The 27,157-nt window shown below is 43.4% G+C and overlaps 3 protein-coding genes across 3 annotated transcripts in view; 1 reads left to right on the top strand and 2 right to left on the bottom strand.

Annotated features, from left to right (window-relative positions):
* The window catches only part of man1a2 (mannosidase, alpha, class 1A, member 2), a 475,750-nt gene that overhangs the window by 130,915 nt on the left and 317,678 nt on the right, over positions 1 to 27,157 (bottom strand). The gene's annotated exons all lie outside the window — the stretch shown is intronic.
* wdr3 (WD repeat domain 3) lies at positions 409 to 23,145 on the bottom strand. Its single transcript, XM_080785140.1, has 27 exons — positions 23,013 to 23,145; positions 21,608 to 21,837; positions 21,234 to 21,443; positions 19,534 to 19,652; positions 17,950 to 18,028; positions 15,815 to 15,910; positions 15,532 to 15,636; positions 15,012 to 15,113; positions 14,402 to 14,502; positions 13,974 to 14,075; positions 13,042 to 13,275; positions 11,798 to 11,891; positions 11,357 to 11,458; positions 11,140 to 11,222; positions 10,630 to 10,768; positions 9,666 to 9,722; positions 9,224 to 9,324; positions 7,994 to 8,105; positions 5,573 to 5,707; positions 5,338 to 5,388; positions 4,943 to 5,008; positions 4,481 to 4,573; positions 3,904 to 3,954; positions 3,424 to 3,467; positions 2,644 to 2,772; positions 2,250 to 2,343; positions 409 to 1,149 (listed from the first exon to the last, which is right to left on the bottom strand). Exons 2-27 carry the CDS (start codon positions 21,779 to 21,781, stop codon positions 994 to 996), a joined length of 2,829 nt encoding a protein of 942 aa, XP_080641266.1. The 5' UTR covers positions 21,782 to 21,837; positions 23,013 to 23,145; the 3' UTR covers positions 409 to 993.
* Positions 23,942 to 27,157, top strand: part of gdap2 (ganglioside induced differentiation associated protein 2) — a 60,221-nt gene continuing 57,005 nt past the window's right edge. Inside the window, exons 1-2 of the mRNA XM_080786094.1 lie at positions 23,942 to 24,190; positions 25,897 to 26,156. Of these exons, the coding sequence (XP_080642220.1) occupies positions 25,966 to 26,156 (191 nt within the window). The 5' untranslated portion in view covers positions 23,942 to 24,190; positions 25,897 to 25,965. The remainder of the gene's footprint in view (positions 24,191 to 25,896; positions 26,157 to 27,157) is intronic.

The raw sequence follows: 27,157 nt of genomic DNA, 5'->3' as shown, positions 1-27,157 counted from the left end.
TGGTGGGCCAGTCATAATGGTCCCGCGGGCCTGATGTGGCCCGCGGGCCTGAGGTTGAGTATCACTGGCTTAATGTATGTTTTGTAATAATCAAAATCCACATACCGGTACTAACTGGAGTAACTAATGGAGTAAAAGTAACACTTTTGGAGATCCGAGATGTAGTGGAGTAGAAGTAAAAGTATTGGAAATACTCAAGTAAAGTACAAATACCTTTTAGGTATTTTTGTTTTTCTTTTACAAGGAAATAGTTTTACTGCGGTATGAAACAGTTTACATGAGCTCTATGGCTGTCGTGGGAAGCCCAGTACACATCTCTCTGTTTCTCTCTACGTCTCTCCCACCGACCGGCCCACCATTTATTCCTTTTAAAAGCCGGCTATAAAAAAACCAGGCAGAGTGCTTGAACAGGAGTAACAACAGGCACAGTTTATTTGGGGAAATGAAGCGTGCCAGTGAATAACACCCGGTTACATCCTCCTAACCGGGACTTTATAACAGTCACAGGGAAAAAATACAAAAACAAGAACCAACTGTGTAAATCTCTACTCATTGTGAGGTAACACAGTTAAGGGGAGGGGGATTGTTTGTTAAGTGGTTATTTATCTTACAAAAGCTAATTTTGCTCAATTTGTCCCATTGGCCACTGGATCGTATATCAATAAACATCACCACCGTGGTAACAAAAATCTTTTTTTATTCTGTTTTTATACCCATTACTGTTACCACCAAGTAGCAGATCTACAAGCTCCAAGCGTGTCGCTTCGCACCCCGTTTCAAGCTTGCAGATCTGCTACTTTCGATGCTTTCGTGTGAAGCTGTAGTATGATCAAGAAGGGTGTTAATTTACAAAAAAAAAACTAAAAACACAAAAAGTTTGAACATAGAATAAGAGGTTTCTGCCCGATAGTGACCATTAGGTGGCACAGCTTGCCTTGGGGCCAATATGGCGGCCATGCGTGTTGTTCATGTCTGCGTGGTCGTCACGGTGATTCAGGCGACGGTGAGGATGACCCGCTCCCTCTTCCTGCGCTTCCTCCTCTTGTCCGACAGGCGTCCAGTGGCGTCGGCGAAGAACATCACGTCCTCCTTGCTCTCGATCTCGCGCTGCAGGAACTGGAGGCCCGCGCCGTTGAAGCCCAGCACGTCCTGAAAACACAGCCAGAGAAGGTGAGTTAGGGCACATTCAGATACTCCTATTTAGTCCCCAAAACAAGCCGGTTGGGGAAAGGTCCCAGACCCGAAGTTAGTTATAGGCTCTATACAAGTCAATTCCTACTCCCTCACGGCTAGCACCGAAGTCGCTTGTAAATATTGAAGGTCCTTAACATGGATATGTTGTGTGGCCGGGAAATGAGCATTGCACCGCGGATACATAATATAACTGACCCTCGCTGGTGCGGTGCGTCATCCTCCTGTGTGTGTGTGTGCGCGCGCAACGCGGCTCGTTAAGCACGCAATGCGTTGTGGGGAACGGAGGTATCTTGTGTTTTTTTTTATGTGAATGTGTTTATTTGTGTAGCCTAGTATAGGTTTGTACCGTAATTCTTTTAGACAGTATATTTGTTGTGTGAGAGGAGAGGAGAGGAGCAGTAGGTCTGACAACACTGCAGCCAGATCGCTCGGCCAGTGAGAGGCAGCTATAACAGCTGCCCGCTCTGTGGAGATCACCTCCTGGCCACAAGCATTTGGAAGGTGGCTTGTGTCTCTTCCAAACTACCGGTGTTTTCTTGGCTTCACGGCCGACAAATTGAACTCGAAGCCGGGCTGAATGAATGAGGAAATACCTCTGTAGTGCCGAAATGATTTCAGTGGCAACGAAGTGCCGACTTTAGTACGGTTCCCGCCCCCGGAACTTCGAGTATGAATCGGCCCTTATAGGGTTAGGGTCGGGCTCAGTTTCAAGTCCGGTGCAGCGATACCAGAGGTACAATATACTGCCGGGTTTCATTCTAGCCATCTTGCTCAGTAGGGCTGGATCGGAACCGGATCCAACATTGAGGAACTCAACAGTTTATCACATTGTCAGAGTTGGTATGAGAATGTCTGCTATACAATTACAATACAGGTGGTTCTCACACTTTTTACTTTCAAGGACCACCATAATGAGTGTCCATGTAACTCTTGAGTGTACAAATGGAACCAAATGGACACGTAAGAGAAGAAAAGAAATATATCATATCATGGTATCGCTATAAAATCCATATAGTGTTGTTTATTGTCATTGTAGTTTCCTGGTCACCACTTACCCTAATCTCCTGGACTTTGGAGATGGTGTTGGTCCTCAACTCGTCTATGACCGACAGCAGCATCTGGTTACTGGTGATCAGACCAAAATGGATCCTGGGGGAGAGAGAGAGAGATAGAGATAGCATCACGTTAGCAGGGCCTCTCATGGGTATGATAGCAATCTCCTTATTCTTCCTTAGTTGAGATATTACAGAACTAGGCGAGTGTACCTGTCCCATCCCTAGAGTGAGTGCATGGATTAAAGCAAAAAATAAAATTTCACGGCTGAAATTTTTTGTACGACCAAGTCCTAATGAGCTAGGTGAGCGAGTGAACCTGAGCAGGAAGTTGGCCTAGGTGAGCGAGCGAGTGAACCTGAGCAGGAAGTTGGCCTAGGTGAGCGAGCGAGTGTACCTGAGCAGGAAGAACAGGCAGCGGCAGACCAGCTCCACCTCCAGGCCCTGCTTGACGTAGCTGTTGAACAGACACAGCAGCTCTGGGATGTAGGTGAACGGCAGCACCATCAGAGACACCTCCAGCTCACTGAGAGGAGACACATTTCATTTCATTTAATGACACCTCCAGCTAACTCCTCACACATTGCAGTATTTTCCTTGTGTTTGGTCAGAATGTCCAAATGTGCGTGGCACAGAGGCCAGGTGAACTGAATGAGTACAATTGGAACCCAATGGACCCGTAAGGTACAGTAATGAAGTTTGTACGATCACAGAGTCACAAACCCACAAGGGTCAAAATGTGGTTCCATTTGTACACTAACAAAGTTACTGACCATTTTACTCACAGTTACAGACACTTACTGTAACAGTTTTTTTACTCAAGTAAATGTTGAATTTGTAAGTACATTAGCCAATCTTAGCCCGTAGCACTTGCCCCAACCTCGATGACCGTACAGGCATATGCATAGGTTCAACTTATGTAACTTAGAGAGCATTTTATGTAGACATAGTACTCCATAGTGTATACGCATAGTTTCATTATAGATATTCCACCGTTAGGTTCTTAGCTTACTTATTATTCTTGATGACTATTTTTATGCATCTGATGCATTACCATGTTTTTGTTCTTGCTCACTGTAAGTCGCTTTTGATTAAGAGCATCTGCTAAATGCCTAAAATTGTAAACTGTTGAGTAGAAAGCTGTCTTATCTTCCATGAAGTGGTGCTCATAACTCACCTGGAGCGGACCTTCTTTATCACATCTAAGACGTAGCGGGACGGCTAGAAGAAGAAAGAGCATCATTACAACTCACTCAGGTTCTGTGCACTCATTATCAGAGATCCCCTCTCTCTCCTGCCCTCTCTACCTCTCCCTCCCTACCTCCCCCCATACGTAATGGCAATTGTATACAATATAATATACATTAGATACTATATTATGCTCTAGACAAACATTAAACGTGACATGACGTCATTTCGGAAAGCCAGAAAACTAGTTTTTGGCATCTGCCACTAACTAGACATACCCCGGTACACACAAAGCCACACGTTGGAGCGGTTAGCAGCACCGATCAGAAATGTAAATCTACAGAATAACTAAAAGGTCACATGTATATGTGGTGTTGTATATGTCTTTATACTTTTCTGGAAATCCTATAGAAAAACCAAGTGATCACATGTGAATATGAACAGACAGTGGTCTGTATTCTGTACTTACTGTGACATTTCCAAAAGCCACCAGGATAGGGTTAGGTCTGGGCGGAGGTAACTGCAACACATAGTTGGATAAGCCGCATTAAAAAGATTAAAACATTAAATGAGAAATCCACACCAAAACACATTGTACCATGAATCAGCCTATAATCCTGTCCCAACATACATGTTGGCCTTGAATTGTTTCATAGATTCCCCTGTTCTCCATTTCCCCCACCCCTCCCACAGTACAATGCAGTTAGAATGGAGCTAGTTGTCTTCATTCTAATGCGGGTGTTTTAGTAGCTCCAAACGACTATTATTATTATTACTCACTCACACACCTGAGCTGCCGTTCATATAAAACCCAGCGTATTTTGTTTTTAAAGTGAAACATTTTAAATCAAATCTTTGACATGAAAAAGGTTGAGTGAGCACCACTGATACGTAAAGCAACAATAGTTTTTCATAAAACCATTTGTAACCATTTGTAGAATCTGCCTCAGGATTTAATGGGTAAGACTTGCGATGCAACGCCTTATCAGTTGTTGTGGACAAGCGACATCGTCGTGTATAATCCTAATCAATCTGAGGGCCTGCACCTGTTTGCCTGCGTTCTCGCACGCATATTTATGTTCCTCCATTTTCCTGGATTCGTCTCTGTACAGCTCCAGAGCCTCCATGATTCGCTCCGCCTGCAAGGGACGCACACACAGCATGTCGTGAGATCACAAGTTTCTATAACCTATAACCTCTTTATATGTATATATATATATGTTAATAAAATACTTAAATAAACACATTTTCTAAAAGTTTAAAATGCAACACCATTGTGAAGACAATGTATAAAATAGGCGTAAGTAAGTGGTTAATCGGATGATTTAGCTGTTTATAAACAAATCCATCATATTTATATTTTTTATATTCAATACTGTATAATATAAAAAGGAGAAAATAAATGCACCGAAAAAGTAATTGAAATTGAAATAATCGCTTAAGACAATAGCTAATGAGTTGCGGCCCTACCACCGTCTGTTGGCAGTGACAAATGAAGCTCAACTTACAGCTTTAACGGTCTCGATGGTCTTCTTGGCAGCTGGAGCTGCCTCTCCCTGGGTCTCTCCTGGAACCTGAAGGAAAGACTCAGTCATCAATGAACTGAACTGCCCTTTCAAACCAACGGCACTCACAACATTTGGTCCCTGTCGGACGATATGTTTTTTTTTCTCGTAAATTAATGCCACGCTAATTCAAAAGAGAACAAAAACAAACAGCAAATCGACACGCTCAAAAGTAGTCCTGCTATTTTGGACATATTTGTGTGATGCTGTAGTAGTATGATGGGCATTAATTTACGAAATAAACACAAAAAGGTAAAACATGGAGACAACAGGGTCTCTGCCCGACAACAGCCATAAGATTATAAGTTTGTTCAAAGACAGGGATAATAGCTACTCACAACAGGCTGGTCCCCTTTGGCCATGCTCTCCTCAAACTCAGCCTCTCGCTCCTGGAAAAGGACAATGTTTAGTTTAGTTGTGTTCTTTGTTCTTCAGTGACTTCAGAATTCAGTTCACACAGGGATTTAAAAAACGTGAACCGTGAAGGAGTGCCCCTTCACACAAGCGCTCCACGTTTCCTAAACAATTTGTACAATATTAAAAAATGATGATGCTTTTGATAATGAAACTCACCGTCTCCCTCTCCTCCTCCAGGATGATGGGCTCCCTGGTTCTCTCCCAGAGGCGGAGGGACTTGTCGTGGGACGAGGAGACGATGTGGTCCCCGCTGGGACTGATGGCGAGGCACCACACCTCCTGGTGGTGACCCTGGAACCAAGAGACAGTTACAGCACACTACTACCACACCTCCTGGTGGTGACCCTGGAGCCAGTTACAGCACACTACTACCAGTGGCAGAAGCGGTAAGTAACGTACATTGTACTTTAACTTTACTTGAGTATTCCAATGTTTCGATAATTTATACATCTTGAAGGTACTTCACCTATTTTCAATCTATCTTCATAATGATTAGTCCTCAGACTCCAAATCCTATACGGGTTGTGCTTATAACCACACCCCGCTTCTGTGGCCAACGCGGAAGTGCCTCTCGCCTACAACAACTGTTCTTCTGTGGCCAACGCGGAAGTGCCTCTCGCCTACAACAACTGTTCTTCTGTGGCCAACGCGGAAGTGCCTCTCGCCTACAACAACTGTTCTTCTGTGGCCAACGCGGAAGTGCCTCTCGCCTACAACAACGGCAGACTAGTCTCTATAGACTAGACCATGACGGAGGCCCGCCGTCTCAAGGGAACTTGAGCCACATGAGACACCACATAGCGAGCTATAGCCTTATGACGTCTTTTTTTTTCTTTTTTTTTTTTAATACATTTTAGCTGTTTTGTTTTAATTGCTCTAAATGGTGTGCACGTGATGACATGCACATGACGTGCACAATGGATTTTAATTTTCTTTTAGCTAAAACGGTGGAATATAATCAACACCTGGTTTAAACCCGTTGGCACTGAATGAGTTTAACTTCACTACATCTCGAGGCCAATATTGTACTTTATTCCCCCTTTTTGAAAACTTTTTACTCCACTACAATTATTTCTTAATTAATAGTTACTTTGCAGATTAATATTATTACAAAACAAAACATGAACCACGAAAGCAGGATTTTATACTCAGAAAAATCCTCAAAAATAGCAGGTCTAAAAGCTCACGACAGCATGCAATATATATGGTCTGTCGGGTGGAATGTCCAAAATGTTGTAGGCTACTTTTCAGGATTCATATTCAAGCTCAAAACGAGCTTGCAGATCTGCTACTTCTGCTACGTTTGTGCGAGGCTGTAGTATGATCAAGTAGGGAGTTCATTTACGTTAAAAGAAAACATCAAAAGTAAAAGGAAAATAATTGGTTTCTGCATATAAATATGCAGAAACATATGGTAGGCTAAAAACAACCCTTATTCTATCTACGGTGTATTGCAGATCTGTAAAATCTCCAACTAGTTTTTTATCTTACTTCCTCCAGCTTCAAGGTTCAGTTCTTTTGGGGGGGCCACAGAGCTAATTGAAACAATAACACCAAATGTCCACATGTCTTTAGTTCTGGAAATTAGCTCACTAATTTTTCCAGGAGTGTGATGATGGAGAGCAGAAGCCCGGTTTCCAGAAGAAGAGCAGAGTAGTGTGAAGACCCCAGAGAGGTAAAGGAGTCCGATCCGACACACCAAAGGTCCGGCATAAGGAAATCACCCGTCGCTCCCGACATGCGTTGGTCCGACATGCGTTGGTCTGACATGCGTTGGTCTGACATGCGTTGGTCCGACATGCGTTGGTCTGACATGCGTTGGTCCGACATGCGTTGCTCCGACATGCGTTGGTCCGACATGCGTTGGTCTGACATGCGTTGGTCCGACATGCGTTGGTCTGACATGCGTTGGTCCGACATGCGTTGGTCTGACATGCGTTGGTCCGACATGCGTTGGTCTGACATGCGTTGGTCTGACATGCGTTGGTCTGACATGCGTTGCGCCGTGCTTGCGGTTAGGGTTAGGTTAGGGGTTTGGGTTAGGTTGTCGGTCTAATAACAGTTGGACCAATAGTATGTACCCAGGGTTTTTTTTTTTCTGGGGAGGGTGAAACCTCTTTTACAGCTTTATCCAGCTGACGGCTGCTCAGATGGATTCGGGTGCACAGGAGTAGCTGTTCTGGGTCTTGTTCAGGAACAGTTCCATTATGTGTACTAACTAGGCAAGGCCAAAGAACAGAGCAGTTCTCCACACACTCAGAAACCTCTCATGAAGGGCGTAAATTAACGTCCTACTTGAGCACACTACAGCGTCACACAAAACACGTTCCGAGCTTGTAGATCTGCTACATTTGAATGTGAATCCTGAAAAGTCATAGTATAGTTTTGGACAGAATGAGGTTTCCACCCGACAGAGGAGACAATAATAGCTTAAATTATACTCCGTCGTATGACTTGCTCAGCCAAAGAAATGCTGATCTATAAGCTCACACTTGTGTTGTGTTGTAGGACTAAGTATAAATCATGTGAAGAGAAGGAGATGATTAATTAAATAATGGTGAAGAGAGAGTGAGTCACCTCTAAGGTCTGGATGAGCTCAAACTTGTCAGCGTCCCACTGTTTGATCTTCCTGTCCTTCCCCGCCGTGAAGAACAGATGTGTTTTGGGGACAAACTGGAGGAACATCACGCTGAGGGGGAGGGAGAGAGAGAGAGAGAGAGATTTTTAACCAATTAAAACAGGCTTTGAGCACCACTGATATAGCAACGCACGTCTTTTCAGAAAACCGGATCTAGAAGACATTACATGGGCCTCACTTAGGACTAAACAGGGTTAAAGTAATGTAAGGGATAGGGAGAAAACAGATGTAGAGAAGCAGTGACATGATGAGCAGCTGGTGTGAAGTCACTGGTCACTTGTGGTCAGAGAGAGGACGTGGATCACAGGCTCTGGCAACAACACATGAAGTCACACTGGAAACACACAACCTACAGAGACTATGATGTCATTACACACTGACACTTGTGTTTCTTTATGCAAACAATGAACACATATTAAGCTGTGTGTGTGGTGGTTTTTGCCCTGTATGCGCTGGGTCTATTCAGTGTGTGCGTGTGTGTGTGTGTGTGTGTGTGCATGCATGCGTTACCTTGACCATCATGTGATGGGTCTGTTCTGTATGGTATCTATGCATATTTTATTGATATACCGTAATATATATCTAACGATAGAAAACGGCTCTGTCTTATGTCTTCTTAACTAAAGTTATATATTCTTTGCGCTAGTACGGACACTTCATATCTAGTTACAAACTGGAGAGCTGAGGAGAAGTTCGGCTCGAGACCCACCGAAGAGTTACAGCACATTTTGATAGTTTGATCTTGCTGCAACCTGACACCAATACGTTTGGACTATTCTTGTTCTCGCCATCTCTGAACGCACGGAAAATAATTCCAAAACAACTGAAAGGTTTGGCAATGAGTGTTTTGGTAATATTCTACATTTGCAGAATGGAAGTCTACAAGAGTGTCATACTGGCTCTCTCAATAACTCTGGGGATCCAGAGTAGCGTACATCTTCATATTCAGGTCGATTAATGTTTTACCTGTTCATCAGCGTGCAATATAAATATTCACCACCGCCGTCTACACCTTATTTATCCTAGGTGTTGAAACACTGCTTTCAGTTCGAAACTAAAGTTTGGTTTCACTAACATGGCTTTGGTTTCAGTACCCTAGCAGCTAGCGTACTGAAACCCTAGGCCCTAGCCTTAGCTAGGGCCTAGGGAAGGCTTTAGCTATACAGTACCTGTCATCATGAGCAAACATGGAGCGATGGCAGTCACCAAAGTCCAGACCCCAGATCTTCAGGTTCCTGTCGGCAGAGCCTGTGGCGATCAGCATGCTGTCCTAGATAGAGAGAAAGAGAGAGAGAGAGAGTTAGGAACTTAGGATGGAAGGGAGGTTAAATACTAAATCCAATGACCTGTCCTGTAGACAAAATGCAACGACCCGTAAAGCCACCAGGATGCATATCGTCTCTGTCGGGTAGAAACATCATGTATCCGAAAATGGGGTTCAAATTAAATTATGGCAAAAGTAGCAGATTGGGCAAGCTCGAAACGCGTCGATTTGTGCCACATTTTGAGCTTGCAGATCTGCTACTTTTGATCAAGCGGGCCGTACATTTACGAGAAAAAAACACAAAAACAAACGGTATGCAATGAGAGGCGGGGGGAGAAAGCACTCACGTGAGAGATGTCCAGGCACAGTACAGGTAGCTTGTGTCCATACAGAGACAGGAAGAACTGCAGGAGAGAGAGAGAGAGAGAGAGAGAGAGAGAGAGGGAAACATTCAGTCATATCACCAGTATGAAGAACTGGAGGAGAGAGTTACAGGCCTTTTCACAGAGCACGACCATGGATTGCTACGAGTATTATATTACGGTATACCATGACTACACTGTATATTATCTTAATATTCTTATACTATACCACTATATATTATCTAACATAATTGCTATACCATATGTGATCTTACACTATTACATTTATTAATATTGCTAATGCCACTACTTGTATTTGCCTGTATCTCTCTCTCTGCCTCTTCTCCCCTCTCTCTCTTTCTTCCCCCCGACACGATTTGACACTTTAATAAAATAAAATGTACTTGAATTGAAGAGGGAAACAGGCAACCATACGTGTGCTTAAAATGTTTGGCATTGCAGTGCCTTTTCTCAAGTACACCTCGTGCATGGCTGATCTATTTAGAGTTAATTCAAATTAATGTCTCGCCTATTCATCTCCTACTTGAGTAATTATATGCTAGTTAAATCCGCCCCACACATGTCTGTGTCTTGGCCACATGCTGTCGTACTCCCCCACCAGGAGGACGTAGCTTACTTTCCCTCAAACCGGAAGAATAATACCTTGCCAATAAAAGCGTGACTCGTTCTCTCGTAGCCTGCAGCTTTTATTGGAAAGGAATTATTCTTCCGGTTTGAGGCAAAGGAAGTTCTGGTTTAGAAGGTGATGCCTGATGACTACAAAACAATGACTACAACATGACGTAACGATATCATCCGCTCCCGACCGGATCATAAACCAGTAAAAGGAATGCTGCCCAGGCTACTTCAGTGGTAAAAATGTGCATTGTACTGTACATTGATTCTTCTCCTCGTCCACTATAGGGGTCACTGGAGTGCACGGTGTTACCTTGAGAGTGTCTGTGTAGAAGATCTTGACGGTGCAGTCCAGCAGAGAGACGGCCAGCAGACGGTGGTTGGGAGAGAACTTCACACACAACACGTCCTCCTCCAGCTGCAAGGTGCGCGTGTGTTTCAGCGCTAGCCTCCTGGATTAGGCAAGGTGAGATCAAGATCGAGATCTAGATTCAGACACCAATGTGATCTCATTTCTAAATCGAGCAAGAACCGTGCAGACTTTAAGAGAGGTATAAGTCAAGCACTTTGATGTTGTCTGTTTAAAGCCACAATACTTTAAGGTACTTCAGGCTCCAGGTGGCACATTTTGAATGTATGTTCAACAACTACAGACAATACGTATTTTCATGGAAAAAATGATAATTATGTGATAATCGTGATCTCAATTATTTTTGATCAAGAACCATGCAGCACTAGCATAATGTTATTTATGAAACGGGAGTTACAAGCAGCAATAAAACTGGATGTTAAGAAAACAGGAAAGCAACAGGTGACAACTTACTTCTGTTCCGTCTTCTCATCCTTCACCAGCTCAAACTCCCAGAACTTCACCGTCTTGTCTGCACCTCCAGTCACTATCCCCCGCTGTGGAAATTACACACACGCACACACACTTTAAGTTACGATTTGTCTTACGTCAAACATTAGTGAAAAGTGCAGTCCTACAGGAGAGGAAAAGGGCAGACAGACAGACATTGGAGTGACAGTGATGTATCTACCTGGTCAGGGGCCAGACAGAGGGACCACAGTGCTCCGTCGTGTGCGTCCACTCTGTCCAGGAGATTTCCTGAGGCCAGGTCAAAGATCTGCAGCTTCCCACTCTGACAGGGAGAACAACGTGTTAGAATGACGACGAGAAATGTGATGTCCATTTAGACCTGAGGCCGGCTCTACACATGCCGTCTAAATCAGTAGTTGTTCTCAAACGTTTGGGGCCGTGGACTCCCATCAGATGTACAAGCTCGCAGTGCGGCACAAATTGACGTGGTGTGAGCTTGTACATCTGCTGTTTTTTAATAGCCAATGCTAAAATATTTTGGTGTACAAGGCAGCACTTAAACATAATTATTATTGAAATTAAACTTAAAAAAAAGAAAAGTAAGTGTGTGTGTGTGTGTGTGACTGTGTGTGTGTGTGTGTGTGTGTGCATGTTAATATACCTTAGTTCCCAGTATAATCTGTCTGTCTCCAGGCACAAAGAGGGAGCAGAGAGCATATTCACAAGCCATGGTTCGAATCACCTGCAGAGTAGACCTGTGACAGGAGGGGGCGCCATTTAGATGAGAGAGTTGTGTCAACTCCGTTCACTTCATGGGGCCAGTTCAACGGCAGCTCTTCTACACAGAATGCACTAGACTCAGCTTTAATTAATTTAATGACATAAACATCACAGAGACTTTAGTTGTCACTGTACAATACTTTAAAACAGTTGTCATGTTGCACACATGCCTGGAATTGCTGATATCTTCGCCGCCCTCGTAGAAAACAATGTATTTAAAACTCGCTTGAGCGCTGTTTTCTGCCCCCTCAATGACACCACTCTGGGACATACCTCTCAGGCTAACCAATCAAATCAACACAATTTTACATCGCCACGCGGCCCATGCCTAGCAAGGCAGTTTTATTTGTAATAGCACATTTCAACAACAAGGCAATTCAATGTGATCTGGTGATACGGTTATGTCGATTTGTGTATTTTCTGCACAACTATGGTATAGATTATTTTGTTGTTTTCAACAGTCTGAGCTAGTGGAAGCATGTTTGAACAGTAGGGGTCCTAGAATGGATCCTTGCGGAACTCTGCGTCCGCACAGATGTGTAATAAGCGATAGAATACAAACTAGTCTCAGTTCTCTAAGTTTAGTATTTAAACCAGTTTAGTACTGTGCCAGAAAGTAAAAGTATCCATCTCCTGTTTCTGTAGCGTGAGGCAGCTTGATGTACAAGTACACCCTCGACCTCCCAGTCTCAGGGTGGACACTCTAACCAAAAGGCCACTGAGCCGGTGGTGCCATATAGTCCCACCCAGTTTTTCAGTCTGTGTATTGTGGTCGACCCGACCGCGTCAAATGCAGCACTGAGATCTAGTAATATTAAGACTGAATAAACAGCCGAACAAACACCCCGTTGCATTGAGCTCATTTTCCCAGAAGCCCAGAGCATGGCTTGATTTCCGGTTTCATCGTCATAACGCGACGGCCTCGTCACCAGGTCCGTGACAAATCCGCTGTTTCTTCTTAACTATTCAAAAACGGTGAATTAAAAACATTAAACAAATAGCGGGTTTAGCTATTAAGCAGGGGGGAACGTTGGATTAAATCATTCGAAGCCCTCACGGTGTTAAGCGGATGTGCATATGAGAAAGAAAATTTAAAAACAAACAAAAACAACAACCAAGCCTCACCTGTTCCACACTTTGACGGTTTCGGCGGAGGCGGACAGGACGGCCATGTTGTCTGAGCTGAAGGCCAGGGTGCGCACGTCGCTGCGGTGGCCGCCCAGCGTCAGGCGGGCCGTCTTGTTGGCGGGGGGGAGGGGCTTGTCCTGCGTCTTCAGCGAGTACGTCTCCACCGTGTTGTTCTGCAGCAGCAGCGCCACCTTCAGCTCGCCGCCCGCACACGACACGCAGTCCACCCACCTGGCGGGGATAGGAGGAGGGAAGAGTTCAATTCGATGGCGCCGGTCAGCAGGGGAGTTAAAAACCCATTTAGACCTGAGACCTGATTCTACAAAATGTCTTCTAAATCCTGAAAACCTATGTTATTATTGTCAGTGGGTTCTCAAACGTTTTCATCTCAAGGACCCCAAAAATGATCTGTATTCGGCCACCGACCCCCATCTGAAAATAGGTTGTTCCAGGGACGCCCCAGAAGCAACGGTATGGGTTCAAATCGTTCGCTGTGAAAGAATATATATTCAAAGATTTGCACATGTTTTCATGATTTTAATACAATTTTCAACAGCTAAAGTATAAAATAATTGTTAAAGTAGTTAAACGCTAAGGTGACACACACAGATGTGTCCTCAGGTCTAGATGGGTTAAGAGTTCAGTGAGATCCATTCTCCATCCACAGAATTTGCTGATTTATTTTGTGAATTAATGCCATACTCAAGCGTTTTGAGCTTGCATAACTGCTACTTTTGATGCTTCTGTGTGACACTGTACAGTTATGATCAAGTCGGGCGTTAACTTTCCAAACTAAAAAACACAAAGTTAAAATATGGAGATAAGACATTACTTCCCGACAGAAACAAGAGATTACTTCCCGACAGAAACGATTTGCTGTGTGTGTGTGTGTGTGTGTGTTTCAGATCTCTGTCAGACAGAACACTGACCTGATGCTGGCAGAGGCCTTGATCCCCGTCAGTCTGAGGATCTCATCCTTCAGCCTCCTCTCAACGCTGGCCTCCACTGTCTCTTCTGCACCTTCCTGAGCTCTACAGCAGGGGGCAGTCATACACCACGGTTAGCATCAACACTTCTAATAACTTCTATGCTTGTGCACAAGATCTCATCACCAGTCATATTGTGTACCCGTTTTTCTTTTTTTAAGGTAGGGTAAGTGATGTGTTTTGTTCAAAGAGATTACTCATTGGTATAGTGTTTTTCCAGTAACAGGGGTCTTTCCAGCTCTTTCATAGACAGAAAGTTCATTTTGTGTTCCAGTTCCAATTGTGTTTGCTCATTTCTGTGTGTTGTCACTTCTAATTATCCTGTATGAGATCTCTCTCCTGATTGGATAAAAGGGAATATTCCTTCTCACTCTCTCATCTTCTTCTTGGCCTTCTTCAGCCTCTTGGTCATCTTCTTCTCCACCTCATCTTCTGACAGCACGGAGAACAGCTCCAGAACCGAGTCTTTACCCTGACAGACAGACAGACGTTGCCGTTTTAACTTTTTGTGCTTTTTCGTAAATTGTCACAGTACAGTGTCACAGAAAAGCATCAAAAGTAGCAGCTCCACAAGCTTGAATCTGTTTGGAGCTCGTAGATCTGCGTGGATTAGCTGTGTTCTAATTAGAATGCTGAAAGGTAACAGTTTCAGTCATATGGGGTTTCCATGATGAATCATACTTGGCTGACCTGGGCTGCCCCAGATCTCATACTTGGTCCGCTCCTCCCCCGGTAAAAAAAAGTAGCAGATCTTCAAGATCTGCTACTTCTGATGCTTTTGTTTGACGCCGTAGTATGGTGTTCATTTACGAAAAGACACAAAAAGTTAGATAAGAGGTTTATGTCTGACAGCAACAATATTTTGAGACAAAATTAATATTGTGCTAACATTGACTTGGCCTCACGGAACCTCTCACTGGAGCCCTGCGGCTGTATGAACAGTCATACAAGGTCAAACGTTACACACACACACACACTCACATGGCACGCCAAGACTTTTCCCCGGGCATCAGTCGTCATGGAGACCAATCGGTCCCTCGCCGACCTCAGGATGGAACCCGCTTCCTTACAGCTCACTATCCTCTGGAGAGAGAGAGAGAGAGAGATAGAAAGAAAAAAAAGAGTAGTGTGAGATAGTGGAAGCATGTAGATATTGAACAGTAGGGCCCCTAGAATGGATCCTTGCAGAACTTTGCGTGTTGTTTGTGTCCGCACAGATGTGTACCGGTAATAAGCTAACTAAGATTCAAACAAGTTTAGTATTCAAACCAGTTTAGTACTCTGCCAGAAAGTAAAAGTAAGTAAGCCGAGCCGAGCCATGAGGCCCATAGGGCAGGAGCATATCTCCTGTTTCTGTAGCGTTTTGGAATAGTCAACCTATAAAATATGGATAAAGGGGTTCAAATGATTGTGTGATGCTGTGTTCATTTTGCTGGGGGACCCCCTGGAACCCCGTCAAGGGCCCCTGGGGGTCTCCGGACCCCGCTTTGACTGCTGTTACCTCTTCAGCACTCTCATCGGGCCCGTCACTTTGGTCTTCATCGTCGTCATCATCCTCTAGTAGAGTCTTCCCCTTTTTGTCCTTGGGCTCACCTTCTGCCTTACCCTGAACAACACAACATGGATTCATTAAAGCACTAATCTTTGCCCTAAACAACACCAGACAGACTCATTGTGTAAACACAAACATTGTGTAAACACAAACATTGAAGACAGAGGTGAGGACGCAAATTCTCATCGCTTTTTCTCTGCTGTAAAGCACATGGTTGACATTGAGCACTCACCTCCTGCAGGTACGTGAGGTCCCAGGCTCTCAGCTCACTGTCTGAGGAGCCTGTCAACAGCCTGCGCTCCTGGTTCAGCAGTACCATGCTCCACACCTAGCACACACACACACACACACACACACACACACACACACACACACACACACACACACACACACACACACACACACACACACACACACACACACACACACACACACACACACACACACACACACACACACACACACACACACACACACACACACACACACACACACACACACACACACACACACACACGGTTCCTTACTTCTACTCCTTTTCTTTGCTCTAATTCAAAATCTCTTCGCCAAAAATAGCAGATGATCTAGATCTGCCATTTTCGCTGAATGTTTTCCCCAGAACACAATTTACAATTTAGGAGACGCTCTTAACCCAGAGCGACTTACAGAGTACGCAAAAACAAAACATGGTAATACATCAAATACATAACAAATGAAATAGTCATCAAGAACTATATGCTAAGAACAGTGGAATTAAGGAATATCTATTATAATGAAACTGTGCGTATACACTATATAAGAGTGCTATGTCTACATTGAATGCTACAATTTACAATTTAGGCATTTCTCTTAATCCAGAGCGACTTACATTAAGCAAGAACAAAAAAGCATGGGAATACATCACATAAAAACATTTATCATGAAACATGCGTAAGCTAAGAAAGTAACAGTGGAATATCTATATAATGAAAATATACATATAAACTATACATATATACTACTATGCTATACATATGACGTGCTATGACTACATACAATGCAATTATAGTGCTGTCTACATAACATGCTATAAGTCTGTATCAAATGCTATCTAAGTCTACAGAAATGGCAGGGCTCGAAATTAACTTTTTTACTTGGTAGCACTGGTGCTCCCAATTTCAAAATGAAGGAGCACCAGAAAAAAATTAGGAGCACCCACCAAAATCTAAGGAGCACTAATATGTAATCGATTTTTTACATTCATAAAAACAATAATATAACGTGTGGTTTACAAATAACATAAAATGACTAAAGTATAAAAATACATGCCAGAATTTAAAATGTAGTGTCCAGACTTTCTGTCCCTCATCCATCCATCTCTTCAAAGAGGCCGAGGCATCAAACATCTCCAGTTGAGGACCCTCGATCTAGTCTACACTGATTCCGGCCAGTCACATCACCCGTTTTCTTTTTCTTTGTTTTGTGTTTTTCACCTTCATAGCCTATTTAGATCATATAATTAGAATTTCTAATATAAAATAATTTCTATGTAAAACATGGTATTTATAGCTATGCCTACTCACTATGCCTACCACTTCAGTGCTGGAAAATTACTCTAATGTTATACTTAAGTAAAAGTAGCAATACTGCTGCTATGTAGAAACCAGGTAGAAACACTTACAAGTCTGCTATTCTCTCTCCCTCCCTCTCTCTCATTCCCTACCTCTCTCTCATTCCCTCTCTCTCTCTCTTGCAAGCGCGCGAGCGCACACACACACACACACACGCCGGTCCGCCTCCTCCTCTTTTACAAATTACAATCACAGAGTCCGTAGCGTACCGCTCCGGTCTTTTCTGAATCGCTGCCTTGAAATAATGTACTTTCTGACACATAGTGAAGTTGCGAGCCGAGGCGCTCTGGAATGTGAGCGATGCAGCGCTCAACGTTGTCCCGTACCGTTGTGTCAAAGAGTAGTTAACTACACACGTTGGTTTGTTAGCATCAAGTGCTAGTGCAGCTAGCAGACAGGAGTCTGCAGTGGAGTTGGATAGAGCGGCTGCGGCTCAGAGCGCCCGTTTTTCGAGAATTGATCGTTGTAGCCAGGCGCACCACAGTAATTATTTGTAGTAGCACTGGTGCTCCCAAATATATTTTTAGGTCGCAAAGGTTAAAATTCAGGCGCATTTGCGACCAAAATGGTCGCTATTTCGAGCCCTGAATGCTATCTAAGGGGGTGGGGTACGTGACATAAGTTGAGACTAGGGTTCATGTGATTATTAAATTAATAATACACAACAATACACATATATAATATGCTATAATAGAAAGGCAGACCATTTCACACAACAATCTAACGTGTGGGAAACAGAGAGGCGTTTGTGACTCACCTGACTGCGGTGTCCCAACATGGTTTTAAAGCAATGCTGAGTATCCAGGTCCCACCACTTTACAAAGGTGTCTGTCGAACTGGACAGCAAGGAACCAAAGAAAACAGAGTCAGTGTGATCCGTCAACTGAAGTGTGGTCTGCATGCCTGTCGGGCAGAAACCTCTTTTCTCCATACTTTTTCTCCTCTTGTTTTTTTTACTTTTTGTGAATTAGCCCATTCTGACCGGGAACCCGTTTTGGTGATAGCATCATGTTATGCTTTAGCTATTTAAAAATAGCAGATCTACAAGCTCATAGCGCGCCACCGAGTGGCGCGCTACGAGCTTGTAGGTCTGCTATTTTTGAAAAATCGAAGAACGACTGACATTTTTTAAAATCTGATCTCAGGTCAGAATGGGTTAATCAGACCAGTGTGTGTCCAGTGGAAACCTCGTATGAATCTGATCTCAGGTCAGAATGGGTTAGTGCCTGGCCTACTTGATCTCACTACAGCGTCACACGAAAGCATCAAAAGCAGCAGATCCACAAGCTCCAAATACGACATGAAACGACGCGTTTTGAGCTTTTCGATCTGCTACTTAATTTTGCCGATTTTGAATTGTAATCCTGAAAAGTAACTCTTTTGGCGGTGGCTCAGGGGTAGAGTGGCTGGATGGTATAACCGCGAGCCGCGAGGTTGCCAGTTCGAACCTGGGCTCCCCCAGAGTTAGTGTCGCAAGACTCTGAACCCCTAACTGCTCCTGATGTGCTGGTTGGTGCCTTGCATGGTTTCCGCTGCCATCGGTGGTATGAATGTGTGTGTGAATGGGTGAATGTAATGCCCAATCTATGTAAAGCGCCTTGGAAAAAGGCCCTATATAAATGCACCATTTACCATTTAATGAGGTTTCCATCCGACAGAGACGTTATTGACCGGGGTTAATATACTTTGTCCCCTCCTTTTTTCCCCCTCTACACCAAATCTCTCTCTCAAATTTCACCTGTTGTCGTCTACATGTTGGCATATTATGACAAGCCAAGAACAGAGATGCTAGGATGCATGTGGTTATAGAGACGCTCACTGAAGACAAGAACAGAGACGCTAGGATGCATGTGGTTATAGAGACACTCACTGGCTCAATGAAGACAAGAACAGAGATGCTAGGATGCATGTGGTTATAGAGACGCTCAATGAAGACAAGAACAGAGACGCTAGGATGCATGTGGTTATAGAGACGCTCAATGAAGACAAGAACAGAGATGCTAGGATGCATGTGGTTATAGAGACGCTCAATGAAGACAAAAACAGAGATGCTAGGATGCATGTGGTTATAGAGACGCTCACTGGCTCAATGAAGACAAAAACAGAGATGCTAGGATGCATGTGGTTATAGAGACGCTCACTGGCTCAATGAAGACAAAAACAGAGATGCTAGGATGCACATGGTTAGTTAGAGATGCTCACTGGCTCCATGAAGACAAGAACAGAGACGCTAGGATGCATGTGGTTATAGAGACGCTCAATGAAGACAAGAACAGAGACGCTAGGATGCATGTGGTTAGTTAGAGACGCTCACTGACTCAATGAAGACAAACATGTGTACCTGGTGACCAGCAGGTTCTTGTCCTTGAGGAACAGCGCCTGGGTGATGGCGTTCTTATGACCCTTCAGCCTGTACAGACCACACTCGTTAATCACGTCCCAAACGATCACATCCGTGTCCTGAAGGGGGGGGGGGGGGAGGAGAGTATGTAATTACAGTGCAATAGTCTTTCAGGTACTATGACAGGGAAACTTTCTGCACTTGTACATCAATTTGTTTTTGTAGCATTCCTTAAAGGAGAATTCCATGCTAGAATGCTTTCTTACCTTTCTTTGTACCAAAGAGGTCCAGGTGTTTTTTTGTGCAAAAACTCCTTATTGGCTATTTTCCCTACCATAAGCCCTCAATGAATTGCATTGCATTGAATGGGAATTGAATGGGGCTATGGGGTGTTATGCCAATTTGCTTATTTCCATCGAAAGAAGTAGTAAAGTGTGCCGCTTGGGATATTATTTACATTATGAAGAGAGGATATATACAAAGAAATTATAATTTTGAGCGATGAAAATAAGCGAATTAGCACAACACCCCATAGCCCCATTCAATTCCCATTCAATGCAATTAATTTAGGGCTTATGGTAGGGAAATAGCCAATTTGCACAAAATAACACGTGGACCTTTTTGGTGGGGACGTAACAACTACAAAGAAAGGTAAGAAAGCCTTTTAGTATGGAATTCTCCTTTAACGATGAATGAAGAATCTGAATGGAGAGCGGGCCTGGGCGTGCAGGCGAGGTTAAACACGAGCTGAGTTCATAGAATCGACAATCGTGCTCTCCAAGGGAGCGCACATCATTCCTGGCGTGAGACCGTTTATCCCAGAAGTGTTTTAAATAGTCAAGTTTGAGAGATAAATGCTGTGTTTTGGACGTACTGAGGATACGCCTGGATACAGGTGTGGAAGTTAAAAAACTGACACACACACACATTTCTTCTTCTTCACACACACACACACACACACACACACACACACACACACACACACACACACACACACACCAACTATATATTATATAGTTTTTGCTGCTGTTAATCTTTGGTATTTTCCCGAGGCGAGTCAGTAACTGATAGAAAACACATGAGAGTTGAATGATACATGGAAATAACATATCGTGACCATGACCATCTCTGTCGGGTGGAAACCGCATGTCCAAAACCTTTACTTTTCAGGATTAAAAATTTCAAAAATAGCAAAAGTAGCAGATCTACAAGCTCAAAACATGTCGCTTTGCGGCACATTTAGAGCTGCTACTTTTGATATTTGTGTGTGCCAGTGCCACTGTAGTATGATCAAGTAGGGCGTTAATTTACACCAAATTTACATCTACAAGCTCATAGTGCGGCACTCAGTGCCATGCTATGAGCTTGTAGATCTGCTATTTTTTTTAAATCTTGAAATGTGTGGAAATCTCTGAATATATACTGTATATTCTTTCTCTGCGTCCAACCTTCGACATAGAAACATTGTTTTTTTCAGAAAACTGTCAGGATTTAGAAGACATTTTGTAGAATCTGGTCTCAGGTCTTAATGGTATAAACAAAACAAAACAAGAACACAAGAAAGTGTTATTAAGGCATTGAACCCCTACCATGAAATGTTCTATGAGCAGGGCCTGGCTGTAAACAAGTTATTGAGCTTAGTCCAGTTACCCTGGGTAAACATGGTAACTTTGCTTTGCTTTGCTTTATTTATTTATTACCCTGGAGCCTGTGACCAGCCGAGCCCCCAGCGCATCGTAGTGGATGACGGTGACCGCCGACTTGTGTCCATTGAAGGAGACGTTGCTTTCACCGCTGACCAGGCTGAAGATGCGCACGGCGCCGTCCTCGTAACCCACGGCCAAGTGGTCGCCATCGGGGGAGGGGCAGAGGAAGGTCACTTCGTGTTTGACACCCTCTAGAATCAAGATCTGCAGAGAAGCAACAGAATGGGTTGTTGTTTGTTGGACCGAATCTGGAAGCAAGTTCCCCCAGCTCTTATCTGGTAATAATAATATCTCACATTTGTATAGCTTGTTGTATGAATGAATGAATGATTTTATTTTCGTGTCTGGCAGCATTTCACATCGATCACCTTCTCAGCTTTGCGCGTGTCCCAGATGAAGACGTGCTCGCACGCGGCCACGGCCACGTAGCGTCCCCTCTCGCCTCCACGGAGGGTCACGTAGCAGAGGTTGGCCTTCGGGCTGCCGATCACCCCGAACACTGCGCTGGCAACGTAACGCAGGTACTGCTTGGTCAGCCCCATGGTGGTGGTGGTGGGTGGCTCTGCAGAGCCTCGCGGCGACCAGGGATGGCGATGCTCTGAAAGTTACACACAAAGACAATGGACGGGTTTATTATAGACCTGAGAACAGATTCCATAATGTCAACCTATGTTTCTATATAAGTGGTTCTCAAACTATAGTATTCATGATTAGAACATTTGACAATTAAGACGTAATCTTTCTTCAGCTTCTACAAATTGCTGCAAGACCTTTATATCCACTCTCATAAACAAGAAGTTGAAAGGTGTCCCCCATGGGTTAATACTTTTTTCCCACTACAAAGTATTCAATCAAATAAACAGCTATCTATGCCATCATGTACTGTAAAGTAGCTAGCTTGACAAAAGCTCCATCACTACATTTGCAGTGGCACATCTAGCTCTGTTCCATAGCTCTAATTGCAACGCATTAGAGCTACTGTATGGACCAGAGCAGTGGCACACCGAGGTTTGAGTGCAGTTATTTTGTTTGTCGCCAGATCAAAGAGATAATTTAACATGTGTCTGTAGACTTTTACACAATCAGATGTCATACGTCATAATACTTGTGTTTGATATATAGATAATACTTGTGTTAGATAAATATACCCATTCTGCATAGCCTACTGTGGAATAAAAAAATGACAATCAATTGCATCATATACAAATTAATACAAATGTATAATTTTAATGTTCTATTCCATAGTAGCTGTGTAGCTCTGTTTATGAAGAGATACAGCCTGGCTAACACTACAGCTAGGTATGTAGCTGTCCCACTCCACAGACAACATTCCAACACTAGCCTTGGATCAATCAAAGACTATAAAGACTATCATAGATTTGTTTTGTATCTATTATAATCTTGATCATCCAAGGCTAGCTACTCCAACACTGAGTTTAAGGAAAACAGTCAACATCAAAACAGACAGCGTGTTAATGTCCACATGCTGATTGTTTCATTCCACTGGGTGGGCAGGATGAGCGGGGTTACACCGTTATTACACTGTATTAAGAGACATATCCCCACCACATCGGATAAAAGTCATAACAAAATAGCGCACACCCAAGTAGCTTTTCGACACTCACACACTCATGCACCCACGTGTGCATTTCCTGACTGGAACTATACTTTACACAAACACAAACACGCGTTTCAATGTTGGGGAAAACAGATTTATATTATTGTCTTACATTTTCTAGCGGATAATATAGAATGTTAGATCCCTGATCTTACCTTTAAAACACAGCAAATAATAGCTCACTGTTCGTAGTAGTGTTGCCTTGCTTTGACCAGACGATGTGTTCCAGGTTCTACCAATCGATCACAGCTCGACTCGATGAGAGCAGAGAGAAGGCGGCGGTCGATGAGATCTCACTGGCAAATACAAAATCAAGGAAAAACAGCGACCTCTTTCCTTTTACAATTCCTCATACAATTACAAAGGAAGGTATTGGTATCAATTGTACCTAAGTACCAAAAGTAGAAAAGTATTATGCAGATTCTATCTCCTGTTTCAAAAGTTTTCTAATGAATAAAATGTAAAAAATCTTTTGAAAATAGCAATCTACAATTAAGCTCACAATGTGTGGCGATGTAGAATGGCCGAAGTGGTTTAATGTATGTTTTGTAATTGTAACAGACACAGCGGACACAAGCATATTCCACAGACATAGGTATATTTCACCAGAACAAATCTCCAAACTGGACCACTACTGTTTTTATTCTGCCCTGCAGGCAGCTCTGCAGATCCATAGCCCTAATACTAATTCTACCCAAATGCAGGGCAGAATTACCATTATGGCTAGGGATCAGAGCTACCCTGCAGGGCACAATCACCATTATGGCTAGGGATCAGAGCTATACCCTGCAGGGCAGAATCGGCAGTAAGGCTTAAGAGCTACTTCAAACTTAGCATATAAAATAAAGATATCATCAATCACAATATCACGTTATTATGTCTCTCTTTTTTCCCTTCAATTTCTCACTCTCTCTCTTTTATCTTTATGCATCCATCATTCATTATGAGATGTCGGAGATCGAGTTCGCGTTTTCCACAAATGCTTTGATTGATCACACGTCCCTAACCATCCACAACGGAAGTGTGTGTTGTTTTTTTTCTGTCAGCTGATCAGGAACTCACACACACGCACACACCACACAAGATAACATCATCATAGCTAGCATTGTGTGCGTATAATTGTTATATTGTTAACCTTACAACAGTCCAGAGCACACAGAACGGTCGGAGTATGGGTCCGTGGACACTATAGCTAATATAGGCGTCACAACGATGAGGGCAAAAACCGACAACAGACTTAACACTTTATGATTTGTGTTGTAATTATTTCAACATTTTATTTGATGCCTGCACTGACTTATCCCCCCCAGTGCTGATAGAAGGAATCGCAGAGGTAAGTGACACTGCCGATTTATTTCATTGCTTAATGATGGCCCTATATCAAAATACGATTAAATAAAAGTCGATATAAAATGAGTTAGGAATAATCTTTTGCTAAATGCTAAATTCATGTGGTCTCGCAGCTGCCTCGAGTCACCTGGCCGACGCTGATTCCATCCAGCGACGTCATCTTGTAGTTCAATATGTGATTTATTTACTTGATTTCATGGATGGAAGTTGTGATTTCACAGTCATTTGGATTCCACAGAGGCCAGAATGTAGCTTTAACTCGGCTGCTCTCTGATGTGGCTGCGTCATTTATAAAGTCAAGCCTAGTTACATTTTATTTTAAGAATAAACAGTTAATATTTGAATTGGTCAAACTAGCAAAATTGCATTATAGGCCTGTGTTCAGAATCTTACATCATAAAACCCTTATGGTGTGTAATCTTTGCTTTCATAAAGGCAAAAACGCCTGTGATATTTCCAACTGTTTGAACTAGCCAGAACTAGGCTTAGAAAGATAATATCGTCAAACATCATAATTTTACATATTTGTCCTAATTGTCCGGGGAGTGCAGGGGAAGGGGAAGCTGCCTTTTTAGCTATTTCACAAATTGCAGAATTGGGACTTTGCCCAACACAAATCTTCAGTCATGAGATTTGCTCTGGTTTTTAATCCATGTCATTTATTTAACCACAGCATCCTTATTCTAGGGATGGTCTACAAGCTGATTTACAAGCTCACGACTTGTAGTTTGGCTATTTTTGTCAAATATGTTTGGTGTAGATGAAAATACTAGCGGGATAGTATCTGACCCTAGTAGGGATGGAAATTATCGATTCATTCATTCATTGATAACCTTATCGATCAATTAACCTGTTAGTTGATAAGCAGCGTTTTTGTAAAAAATCTGAAAATCTTAAATTCCCTCAATGTCGAACATTTTGCTGATATACAGAGATAATAGAAAAGGCATATTTTATTCCTTAATCAAATATTTATTTGACCATTTACGATACAGGGCCAGGCAATGGCATGAAATGAAAAGTGCACTGTCTTGTCTATCACATCACATGCAGGTAGAGACGTTTCTGTGGATACCAAGGTGGAGGACTGGAGGTGACTTTTTTAACACTGCCTTCCAGACAGTGTTTACAAAAACACAGTTAACGTGTTAGCGTGCAGAGTTGTGTCTTGTGTGCGTGCGTGTGTGAGAAATCTGGCATGAGTCGGTTTGCTGATGGCGATGAAGTAGCCTACTAAGTCAGTAGGCCTACTAATGGACTAAATGTGACTCGCAACATGTTTTTTCCTCTTTCAATCAGATTCGGCGGCATAATTACGTTGCGATTTATGGACTGATTGCCTGATTGGACCCGATCAAATGCGGGCCGAATAACACAGAACAAGCAGTGTGTTTTGGAAGTGGAAGGTCAGGTCACAGTTCGAAAAATCAGACAACGTTTTTTAGCCACACGGGCGGTCGTGTCTCCCTTCACATCACTCTTTCACACCATCTCACACACTCTCTCTCTCTCTCTCTCTCTCTCTCTCTCTCATATATATCCGTCTATCTTCTTCGGGTACTACGTCGGCTCTGGTGTGTTCACTCCTCCGAGGTGGAAAGCCTGGTGAGGTGACGCGAGGTTAGGACGGTATTTACAGGTTACTTTTATAACATGCAGAGCCATCCCTTCCTCTCTCCCTTTTTGCAGTGGAGCTGCCTCCTTGACTTGTGGTGGTGTGGCCCCGTACTGAGTAGGAGGAGGAGGACGGGCGGGAGGATGGATCCTCTGGGAGCTCGCTCTCAGTTTGTGGACGTCCAGACTCTTCCCACGTGGGAGCAGCAGGCGCCGGACCCCCAGGGGCCCGTGGAGGATGGGGAGACGGTGGGGGAACACGACGATGACGACCAGCAAGCCTTCCCGTCGCCCTTCCCTTTCAGGCCAGACATCAATCGGAAGATCGTGCTCTTGTGAGTCAAAGCTTTCCGTTTCTTCACGTGCATTTACTCGTCTCTTTGTACTGTTTTATATCAATTAGGTTCACTTTTAGACCGCGTAGACCTGAGGCCGATAAATCAGTAGTTCTCATACTTTTTCAAGTCAAGGAAAAAGACTGTATACAATATCTTCGTTAAGAAAGTAAAATTCTATATGTTTTTGGGTTAATAATAATAATAGGCCTACCTAATGGCCTATTATTGAATTATTAATTTCAATTGAATGAGCCACTGAGTAGTATGCATCGATGATAACTCATCGATTTACTGGTTAAAAACGGTTTAATCATTGACATCCCCAGAGACAGAATATGTCATAAATCCTTGTTTATTGCAGAGCACATGACAGCCCATGAGAGCCCAGGCTGCCAGGAGCTTCTCAGTAAAGCCCCTCTTGTGCCCAGCGACATTCCTGCTGGTGCTACCAGAGGGAGAATTGAGGGAGAGGGAGAATTGACCCTAAGAATTAAGGGCGGCATGCTTGTACTAGACACAGACACATGCTTATGCTAGAGAGAGACACATGCTTATGAGACAGATATGCTTGTGCTAGACACAGAGACACATGCTTGTGCTGGAGAGAGATACATGCTTGTGCTAGACACAGAGACACATGCTTGTGCTGGAGAGAGATACATGCTTGTGCTAGACACAGAGACACATGCTTGTGCTGGAGAGAGATACATGCTTGTGCTAGACACAGACACATGCTTGTGTTAGACACAGACACATGCTTGTGCTAGACAAGAGACACATGCTTGTGCTAGACAAGAGACACATGCTTGTGCTAGACAAGAGACACATGCTTGTGCTAGACAAGAGACACATGCTTGTGCTAGACAAGAGACACATGCTAATTGTGCTAGACAAGAGACACATGCTTGTGCTAGACACAGACACATGCTTGTGCTAGACAAGAGACACATGCTTGTGCTAGACAAGAGACACATGCTTGTGCTAGACAAGAGACACAT

Source organism: Protomyctophum bolini, assembly GCF_963924005.1.
Source record: "Protomyctophum bolini genome assembly, chromosome: 16".
Lineage (NCBI taxonomy): Eukaryota > Metazoa > Chordata > Actinopteri > Myctophiformes > Myctophidae > Protomyctophum > Protomyctophum bolini.
The sequence above is the reverse complement of the archived record's forward strand: the minus strand, read 5'-3'. Positions and strand labels throughout refer to the sequence as shown.

Excerpts from the sequence above, each read along its gene's own strand:
- wdr3 (XM_080785140.1), bottom strand. The coding sequence starts at position 21,781 with ATGGGGCTGACCAAGCAGTACCTGCGTTACGTTGCCAGCGCAGTGTTC. Across the intron at positions 13,276-13,973 it reads AAGGCCTCTGCCAGCATCAG|GTGGGTGGACTGCGTGTCGT; the intron begins GTCAGTGTTCTG and ends TATCCCCGCCAG. Across the intron at positions 3,955-4,480 it reads GCGAGAACGCAGGCAAACAG|TTACCTCCGCCCAGACCTAA; the intron begins GTGCAGGCCCTC and ends TATGTGTTGCAG.